The sequence below is a fragment of the Merops nubicus genome, unplaced genomic scaffold, assembly GCF_000691845.1.
Source record: "Merops nubicus isolate BGI_N331 unplaced genomic scaffold, ASM69184v1 scaffold17568, whole genome shotgun sequence".
Classification (NCBI taxonomy): Eukaryota; Metazoa; Chordata; class Aves; order Coraciiformes; family Meropidae; genus Merops; species Merops nubicus.
In genome coordinates, this window is record NW_008626751.1 from 50,388 (window position 1) to 60,683 (window position 10,296).

The 10,296-nt window shown below is 39.7% G+C and overlaps 1 protein-coding gene across 1 annotated transcript in view; it reads right to left on the bottom strand.

Moving 5' to 3' along the window:
* Positions 1-277: 277 nt before the first annotated feature.
* The window catches only part of SLC38A4 (solute carrier family 38, member 4), a 16,321-nt gene continuing 6,302 nt past the window's right edge, over positions 278-10,296 (bottom strand). Inside the window, exons 6-15 of the mRNA XM_008946115.1 lie at positions 9,176-9,257; positions 8,998-9,080; positions 8,841-8,899; positions 8,147-8,425; positions 7,949-8,028; positions 6,733-6,833; positions 5,652-5,776; positions 2,872-3,016; positions 1,812-1,909; positions 278-379 (exon numbers count right to left, since the gene is read on the bottom strand). Of these exons, the coding sequence (XP_008944363.1) occupies positions 278-379; positions 1,812-1,909; positions 2,872-3,016; positions 5,652-5,776; positions 6,733-6,833; positions 7,949-8,028; positions 8,147-8,425; positions 8,841-8,899; positions 8,998-9,080; positions 9,176-9,257 (1,154 nt within the window). The remainder of the gene's footprint in view (positions 380-1,811; positions 1,910-2,871; positions 3,017-5,651; positions 5,777-6,732; positions 6,834-7,948; positions 8,029-8,146; positions 8,426-8,840; positions 8,900-8,997; positions 9,081-9,175; positions 9,258-10,296) is intronic.

Consider the following 10,296-nt stretch of genomic DNA (forward strand, 5'->3'; position numbering starts at 1 on the left):
TATGTACACAGTTATTTTGGTTTTGAAAATAGAAAGCATCCACACTGCACATTTCATTTCACCTGACCAGAAATGCTAAGGTCAGGTTCCTAATGCATAAATAATGATCCTTGGTGAAAAGGATGATGCAGACTCCATTGGGTTCTGGTGACCTTACCAGGAACTGTCTTCAAAATACTACAGTTACTAGCTAGGAATAACAGTCCCATTTAGGTGTCCTTCGGAGCACACAATACAAATATTTATGATATAAAAAGCTTTCAATCATCTCCACAGGTTAGTGATGTCTTGAACTTGGGGAATTGTAAATCCAGTCCATTACAATAAGAGTCATACTCACAAACATGAAGATTATGCCAAGTATGAGAAAAATTAGAGCCTGAAATTGAAAATGAGATTTTATTAATAAAGCAGGTGACCGAGCAGACTGTAGTATACAGACTGTCCCACTGGAGCCACATTTATGTAGCACCTAGGGCCGGGGTTTGGGTCATTCTCCATGACTGGAGCCCAAATTATGTCACACATGGCTATGTGAATCAAAGTTAGTCCTGTGTGAATTTCGGTCCAAGAGAGGCAGGTTTTACAAGACTAGAGAAAGCCTCACTTGGTTACTATGAAAATAATAAGAATTATAATAGAGGAACAGTTTTTGTTTTTCTTTAAAAACTGACCAATTTTCAATGAATGATCATTGTTTCTGTCAAGAATAGCTTCAGAGTTAATCCTTTTTATCCTTATTAGACAAATAGGTAAGCCCATCTCCTCTGAAAGCGTTTCTGTATCTATTCAAGTGATTTAGATGCTTGTATTCACTCTTTGCCTTAGCAGGGCTTTAGTTTACTGTAATCTATTTGCATTTAACAATATTCTGCCTTGTAACACAAAGATGAATATTGTATGTGATTTCAGTGTAAGGTGTGAAATTCTAGACATGCCTAACACATGGCAACAAGAAAAATGAGCAAAGACATGAACAAACATTCAGTCTCTCTATAATAACAGCTCCAAAAGTCACAGTCAGAAATCATTTTATGATAAACCTTTTTTCTTTTATACTTGCAGTATTGGTTGAAATTTGACTTCCAAGTTTTTTGTGAACATCTATATAGATGTATATATGAACATCTGTTTACATTGTGTGCCTGCATATATATTTAAGCAACAACTTTTCCAATTAAATTTTCAAAGGACATCTCCTTGGTGATATTGTTAAATGTGCAGGTAGCTATTGATGTTCAGGATGAAAGGTACTGCTGCATCAGTCTAGCATGACGTAAACACATGCTGTGTATAAATGACAGACCTTCATATATGTCTTCTGTAAGTGTATGGATCTGTCTTAGTGAGGAACTCACTATTACTTAATTATCTCCTCAGTAGAACTTGCTTCTTAACCTTGACCTCAGATCTTCCTGTTAATCTGCAGCCGGCCCTCTAGTGTGAACCAACAGCTCCTTGTACACTGTCTTGGTGTTACTTGTGCAAGTGCAGGTGCGAACTGGAGCTTAGATCGGATTAAACAAATGTCTAAAAAGACATTTATTGTCACTTGTGACACTAGTGACTTAAGACACACTTTAACCAAGACACTTCCTGTTGTGTATCAGTAGGGCACTGAAGTCTTTGGCTTGTGAAGCCTGGCTCTCCACACTAAGGTGGATCACACTGCCCAACCTGTATTTTGAGTGAGGCGCTGCCATTTATGAGCAACTGTCAGATGTTGCAAGCCAGAGGTCTGAATGTTTGTGAACAGTGGAAAGCATACATCCTCCCACCCTTCGTTTTCCAGTTGCTGCCAGATCCCTTACCCCAATCTTCTGGGGAGACCTCAGGGGCTCCTTTTCAACAATTCGCAGGTAGAAGGCAGAAGGGAGGATGAAAATCAGCATTGTAGCAGAAGAGGCACCTGAAAGAGAAAGCAGAGCTGAGTACCATGCCATCTAAACCATAAGCAATGTGGTGCACCCACAAAGGTGAGCTTGTGGTGAGGCAGCTGCCCGTCCAAGCCCAGCTGCATGAAGGGCTCTCTCTCTGTAGCCAGTATTTGTGCAGAGCTCTGGGTGTCCAAAGAGGCACTCGTTACTGAGAGGATTTGTTCAAACCAGCGTGGCTGCCTGTGACACGGACGACTGCATGTGAGCTGGTGAAGTGAGGACAAACAGGCACTCCCAGGGTGTGATGACCCTGGAAAGCAGGTGTTGAAAAGGGAGTGGATGACTTGTGCTCTGGAAGTAGCTACTCTCCTCTCAGCAGAGCCCAGTGCTGTGGCTTGGGTGCAAAAGGCAGGGAAAAGCAAATGGGCTGCTGGTGCGGACTGTAAGAAATCGAAAAGGCAGAAACCCCATGAAGGTTTCTTTCTCCAGGGCATCTGCATCCCTGAGTCCACAAGCACCTCAGAGCATGGACAGTCTTCATAAACCTCTTTGGTCAGAGGCCAAAGCTGGCCAGAAGAAAGAGGTAGGGAGAGAATTGTGAAAATCAAATTAAATTTGTCATTTTTCTCTTTTTTTTTAACATCACAGTTTGGAAGTCAATACATATTGTCCAGTCTACAGATGCTTGAAAACCAGAGGTGTTTTCCCCCTCCTCCACATGCACTAAATGACTCTTTGTCAAAATGGGAATTTCTTACCAGTTTTTATGCTGGGGTTATTGGATTCCTTGTGCTTCATGAAAGGTAGCAATGAAGTTGGGTAGTGTTTAGCTTTGTCTGTCAACTGTTGGGGATTATTTATTTACCTTTTAATTTTAATCTATGCTTATATTACTCCATGTAACACCCAAACTGAGACTGTCATTCAGTGTATGAATGTAAATATGTTGTGAAAAGGATTAACCGAGTAAAGGAAAAGTATTTACAAAACCTACCAATAAATCCGAAGATGTCTTTAATAGTTGGGACAAAAATTACAAGCAGGTTATTAAAAGCAAGAATTACTGCTGCAATCAGGAAATGTCTTATCCAGCTGAATGGCCTTTTGGGAAACAGCAACGCACTGATAGATGAACGGATCTGAAGATGAAAACCAGCAGGGAAAGTAAAACAGTAATTAATTTATCTTTGCTTTTCATTTTTAAAAAATTATCTATTCTACTTGCTTTTGCTGTGGGAAATTCTGACTGAAGAAGTGTGTTTTCAGTGTTTGAGTCCCTTAATGTAATCTCACTCTGATGTAGGCTTTTGAGAACTAGATTCACAGTTTAATACAGAAGCTCAAATGTTTGCAGCGTAGAAGAAAGTCAATCAAATAAGGTAGAAAATCAGGGACATGAAATCTATTCAACTGAAAGATACTAGCTTCAGAAAAAAAAACCACATAGAAACCTCCACTATGAACTCAAATCAACAGGCAAAAAATGCACGCATGAAATATGAGTTGCTGTATTCCTGAACCTGATTCCTCTGGAAATCCCACAGGAGTTCTGTCATTCACTTTTGTGAAAGAGTAAGCTGTTGCTTTGCTACCATTAAATATATACATATATATATCTTTCAAAAGCATATTTTTCAATGCCACTTACATATTTTTCAATGTCACTTGGCAATTATAATCCTAAAACTGATCATAGAGGATTTTTTTTTTCTATGATGACTTTCTCATACAACACAGAGGATCGTTTTCCTTTTCATCAGCAAAGGTGGTAAGTAGGAGAGAGGTTAAGAACAAATCCCTTTGGTAGAAGGAAATAGTGTTACTCAGAACAATGTGGTTAATTGAAAAGTTTTAAAATGTGGTAGCTGGACAAAAATGTTTTTACATTGAAAAGAAGCTCAAAACTCAGTCCTGTTTGGTTGTTTTAAAATAACAGACAACTGTTTCTTGAGGGGTTTGGCAATTCAATAAATGTATGGGGTTCTGTCAGACTTGGAGCCCATCATTTGAAAACACAGCATGAATTATACACTTCATGTTTTTCAGGTTGATGTGAGCTAATATTAGGAAGAGGAAGGCAGATTGCAAAAACTGAGTTTGTGTAAACAGCTTTATTCCACCAAAGAACTGCTGCCTGCATTCCTGTTCACTTATTGTCAACCTTTGGTGCTTTATTCCTTCTGTATCATAGTCTTTAGAATGAAGCTATCAAACTGAAGTTTTATAGTGACTAATAGTACATCAATCAATCTCTCTCTCTCTATTTTTTTTTAGCAATGCAATGATTTAGTTTTTTAAAGAAACCAATAATCTCTGACTACTTTAAGTAAATATAAACATGGTAGTTCATTAAAAAACGTAGTTGACAACTATACTCCTTATTTGGACTAATTAGATCTGCTGAGCTGGCTGTCCTGACAGGCCATATGAAATTGTTTGATGTACTGGCTTACAAAGCAAATGACATTTTCTTGGGAGCTCTTTTAATAGAGCAACTACTGCTCTGGTATGTAACTGCTAAGCTTTTGCTCACTGTTCATGTAAAGTGATTATACAGAAAGCTAGAACTGCAAAGTGCTGCATCTGACAGATAGAGGCTTTTGCCATACCCTTAGCTAATTTTCCCACAGAGAGTTATCAGTTAGTTAAGATTTATTTAAGCATTTAGTTACTGGCTTAAACATGACATTTGAGGCAGAGCACCAGAGAGCTCTAAGCTAGCTGTACTGATCACTCTGGGTGCTTTGTACCAGAACTTTTTTTTTTTTTTGTAGGCAACCTTGAATGGTGATCACTCCTCTTGGGTATTTGTCAGCAAGCCTGGAAGCCCCCCTCATGTTTATATCTAGGACAAGGGAGCAACAGGGCCCCAGGGTAACTGCTCTCATCAGACAGGAGCATCATGGTATGACGTAGATTGCCAGGAGCCTGCCAGCAGCATGATGCTGGGCTTATATGTGCCACACGAATAGCACATCAGCCTCACTAAACTTAATGACCGGGATCAACTATTTTCTCCCCTGCTGTGTAGCAGTTCGGGGAAGGCACGAAGGACAGTCCTGTACATTCAGAAGCCTGCAGGTGTTCTCTTCAGGTGGGGATTGATCCCTGAGGAGGGTCAGTCCTTCTTCAGAGCAGTTTGTTTAGCAGTGTCTTTCTGTCCCTTCTACTGTGGATATTGCTTTTTTCACTGTGAGCAGTACCTAGAAACTCCAAAATTTTCTCAGACATCTGACAGCGTGACTGAGTCTTGACTGTCACTGTTTTCTGGCACTTAGCTTCTTCCCCTGTCCAAAAACTTAAGCATGTAAGATGTGCACGGGGCCTCTGTCCCTCTACCTTGGCAGCTAGGTCTTGAAGTACTACACAGCATGTGGCCTGAGCTGCACGTGTCTGGAGTTTGGCTGCCATAGTAGGTACTTATGTCTGTATTAGGAAACCTCATAAGTGGTTTCAGTATATCCCCAAGTCTTTGGTACTTACACTGCTTCTCTGATAAATATAGTACAGAGAGAGCCAGAGGGAGGCAGGGAAGTTGTTCCTGATTTATTTCTGATTTATTTATAAAGACTGATTTATTTCAGTCTTTGAAAGTTTGCAACCCTAACTATGTAAGGTCCTTTCTCTAGCTGAACTGCATATGAGAAAACAGACCCTCCCAAATAAAAACTCAGGCTTGCTTTTCTTCAATGTTAAAGTGTGTCTGTGCTGAGTAAATACAATCAGTGCATATGGGCTAGCCCTGATTTCAGCTTCAGCAGCTGTGTAACTTACGGGGAAAAGGACAAGGGGCACAGTCAGGGTTACAGCCACCAGCACTGCCAGGCGAACTGACAGCAAGAGGGTGTCGAAGGTGTACACTTTGGTGTAGGTATGGAGTAGCTCATCTTCAACTTCTCCTATGAAATGGAAACAGAAAGGAGTTAAATCTCTTGAGCAATATCTGCACGTGCAAAAAGATCTTTATATTACAGCCAGATAAGATTAGCATTGGCCCAGCTGCTGTCATCAGATACACTTTATAGGCTAGGCACGAAAGAGGAATTTTCCCAGCATGACTGATACAAGTCCGTCATTCAGAGACGATGAGGCTAATATGGTTCTGAGGTGATGCTTTGCACTCCAGTATCTCAAATTACTTTCTCAAAGTCATTAAGTGGATGTGGAACCTGAGGTAAAAATAATTTCTCTGATACAAAATAGGAAACAACTCACTGAAGTGGGAACAGCTCCCTTTGACCTCCACCCAGGTGTCCCAGCTCTCAGACAGAGCCTCCTGCCCCAGCGGCAAGAGAGCAGATTGTGCTGTGTCATTCACTTCTCTCTTGTAACGGAGGAACTAACGAGGTAAAAAGACGTGGCGTTTGCAAAAAATGTTGTGCTAATGCAGGGGCTACTCTGTTTACCCACCAGTTAGTCTACTTCATCCATATTGTTTTTACACTAGGATGATTTGCAACCTGTTTTTCAGCACAGGTGAACCTGAATTAGTGGCGTCAGAGCCAAGGTGGGTAGCACTTAATAGTGTCATGTAAAACTGTTGATTATGAGAGTATTTTTAGTACAGTCACTCTTGGCCTTTGCCAAGAGCCAAGTTTATTCTCTGAGTTCACAAAACCAAGAGATGCACACACAACTCCCTAGTAGGTGCTTCTGAATCTCCTGAGTGAGGAGCTTGTGGCCTGAGAGCTGGAAGAGTCCCACCATTTATTCAGGAGGTAACCCACCGAGTATTCCAATAATGCTTACACCTGGATAGAAAATGCACAAACCCTTGAGCCCCAGTGTGATTGAACCATTTTTCCCGCTTTAAAATGAGAGAGAAAATTCTGCAGAGAATAGGGCTTTAACCTACCGTAAAAGGTAAGGTATCCAAAGAGGGCAGCCAGAAGGTACATGATAAGCATACCAGTGATGGAGATATTTGAGACATTCTGCATCCGCTTTCGGGAGCGACTGAAGTAGGAGAGAAAGAGAGTAGCAGTGCTATTCTTACAAAGCCTCTAGTTGTACAAGAAATACTCTGAAGAGTCATAGCTCTACTGACATCCTTTCACTGGCTAATAAGTTCATAGTGAGTGCATTGGTTATGCAGAGCTCTTTACTTGACACTTCACACTTCTGTGCAAAACAACATAGACTTATAAAAGTGTGTGGAAACTCCATTTCTACTGCTCACCTAGTGACAATACATAAATGTGCCACATTATTTTGTATATCACTATTGAAATACTATCAATCTCAAATACTGCATTTTAAATCAAAAATGAAGTGGTTGAGATACAGGGTTGGTATTAATAATAGACAAGAGCTTTCTGTCAACTCTCTATTAACATGTCTGTACATATACAAAGGGCTGTTCTGCAGGTTCAAGAACTTCCTGCAGGTCAAACTCTTTCTTTAGAAGTTGTTTCATTAAAGATTTAGTCTAACAAAATCTTCAGCTTATAGGACCTGGAAGCATATTCCCAAGTCATCTGAGAACTTTTATTTCTTCTGAGGTTAAATCTGCTGAAATAGGAGGCAATGGGTCTTAGCTTCCTTGAGTTTTGCAGTGTAACCTTCAGTAATTTAATTCTTGCTCTTGAACAAATGCTTTTTCTTAGCCCTTTCTTATGCTGATTTAAGCAAGTTTATTTGATTTTTGATATCTGATAAACAAACTAGGCTGGATGAAAACTCTATGTAAGACATTCAAACCAATGGCATCCTAAGAAACCTTGAGTAAGCAGCAGCTGACCCAGACACAGAACTCATTAAGATACTATTAGAAAACAGAATTATCTCTTTCAGTGCCACCCAGTTCCCCAGTACGTTTCACATCGTTCAAAGGACTGTACAGATTCCTGCTTCTGTAAGTAAACGTCAATCGATATATCTATCTGAACAGTGGTTCTCTGTCACCAATATCTGTCTATTAAGTCAAAGCAAAGCCATTATCTGCTTACTATGGAGAGCAATAAATCATTAGCAGGTGGGTGTCTGCACACCAGTAATCAAGGCAGAGCATGTAGAAAGTGATCTCTAGCTATGGTTAACTGGAAGTATGGGACAAAATTTAAGAACCTTACTCTTTCAGTTCACTGTATATGGGTAGCACCTCAGGGTGGCATACGAATGCAAATGCCAGGATGGGTATTGCATAGGCAGTCTGTAAAATAAAGCTCCCATTAGTAAGAATGGTCACTGCTGTACCTCTGACTTTTGGTGGGCAGCAGTTTAGCTGTGGTACAAATAGCTAAAGACAAATTCTACAGAATTTCCCTTACCCGTGAGTTAAACACAAAGTATTTTGGCTGACACAGGTCACTACTGTCACTGTGTGCTTCATACTCTACACCACTTTTGGAAGAGGTATCTTTTGGCTCCTCCAGGCCTGGCAAGTGCCCAGCTGTGTTGTCCATCATGAAGTTCACTCCAGAACTGAGAGAATCATTTGGTAACATGACCAGGTGCATCGGCACTGTGTTGTTGGTGGCGGTCCAGTTTTCAACCCCATGTTCCATGATGGGGAGGGGACAGGGTATTTGGGATTTCTTGAAGATTACCTACAAAAGAGTAGACAATGCCATCAGAAGAGTACTGCCATAGGGGATTACACTTATACCCAGGTATGCTAGCAGAAGTATAAACAACTTTTGTTGTTTATGCAACAGAAGAAGACACACAAAAGACAAAGGAGAAAAAGAGGGAGCAAGAAATAAGTGCTAACACTTGTGGTTCTACTGTGAGTATTTCTTGTTACCTGTCTCTGCCATTGCCCAGCTTTATATTTTATTCTCAAGTGTTGTTTTCTAGGCTGATCATTTTTATCCTGGCTTCATTTAGCAATAGACTTATCTATTTGATTCACTTGCAGGAGCTATTCTAACACATTAAATTACCATGGTAAGAAATATAACAGTGTGTCACAGTTTACAGGCTCCGTATTTGCTTAGAGACCATGCCCAAACAGTCACCTACCACACTGACGAAGAAAACCATACAGGTCAGCGAAAATCCGCTCGTATAACCAAGATAACCTGTGCAGCAGGAGAAAAAAACAAACAACAGTTCAGCTACGTGTAAATTCACAATCCTAAAAGAAAAGAAATGAGGTTAAGTGGGACATTAAGCTTACCTAGGGTCTTTAGAAGGGAAAGGGGAAGAATAATTGCAACAGTTACGAGTATGACGAGGTAGTTTCCATCTAGGTACCATTCTCTAAAGAGGGGGAATAAGAAACATCAATCAGTATAATTGACATAAAATTGAAATTTTTTTTTCAGCTGAGGTTTGGGTTTGGCAAAGATACCTACCCAGAGCTCTCCTCAAGTTTCATAAATGCTCTGATCACTTCAGGAAGTTCATATTTAATAATAAAGAGGTAGCTTGACATTGCTGAAAAAAAACCAAACACATCTTCAGAGAAAGCAATGTGAGTTCTAACAAAAATAACTTGGTGTTGCATGAAAAACACTGCTTTGGGAAACTGGTTTTTGCTAAAATAGAGAAATGAGTTTTATTCAAATAACAGTGTGACTAAATAGACGGTATTTTCCCTTGATACTCTTATGAGAGTGTCCTGAATGACACCTAGCATTCAGTATTATAATACAATACAGTTATTACTGATTTAACAACATGCTCAAATCACTGTTCCGATGAAATTTACACTCGTAGCTTTTCCATTTTCTTTTCTGTTGTAAATGTTTTTCCAGTGAACACTGTCCATCTATGTTCTGTAGTAACTTTAGTTGTTACTGCCTCTAAATCTCTTCATTACCTTATTCCTTCAATTTTCATCTTCTTTCTTCCAATACTCTACTCCATATATGAAAAAAAACAACTACTTGTCAAGATTCCTGATGGAAGGGTGGACTTCTATATATCTTGTTTAAACATACTGTCAAAAGTAACTGCTTCTTTCAGTTATTTTACACTGGCCACAGAGAGATCTCTGGAGACCTATGGATCAGTTTAGACCAAAAAACTAGACGAACAGCTATTCCTCTCTAACAGGGAAGCATGCTTCCTTCCTGAATTCAACCACATTTGATATCCAGGCTTGAGGAAGGAAAGGAAGACCATGGAATAAGATATCTTATGAACAAAATCAAAAAGTCTCTTGCAGTAGAGAGATGTCAACTGCCTCTGTCTGCGTAGAAAAGTTGTTCTGAAAGAATGGTAATGATCTGTTGATGAAGATTTGCAAAACAAACCAAGTTTCAAGATAGAGATCACACACACACAGAAAAAAAGATCTTTATACATTTAATTGATCCATGATGCATTTAAATTATGTTTTAACTACCTGTCCTTAAGAAACGTGGAAAAAATGTCAAACTACTCTGAGCTTTCAGATATCATCTTCTCCAGTCTTCTAAAAGGCTTCTTCCAGAATAGTGAAAGGAAGTAAACTTTGTTGCAGGCATGCAAA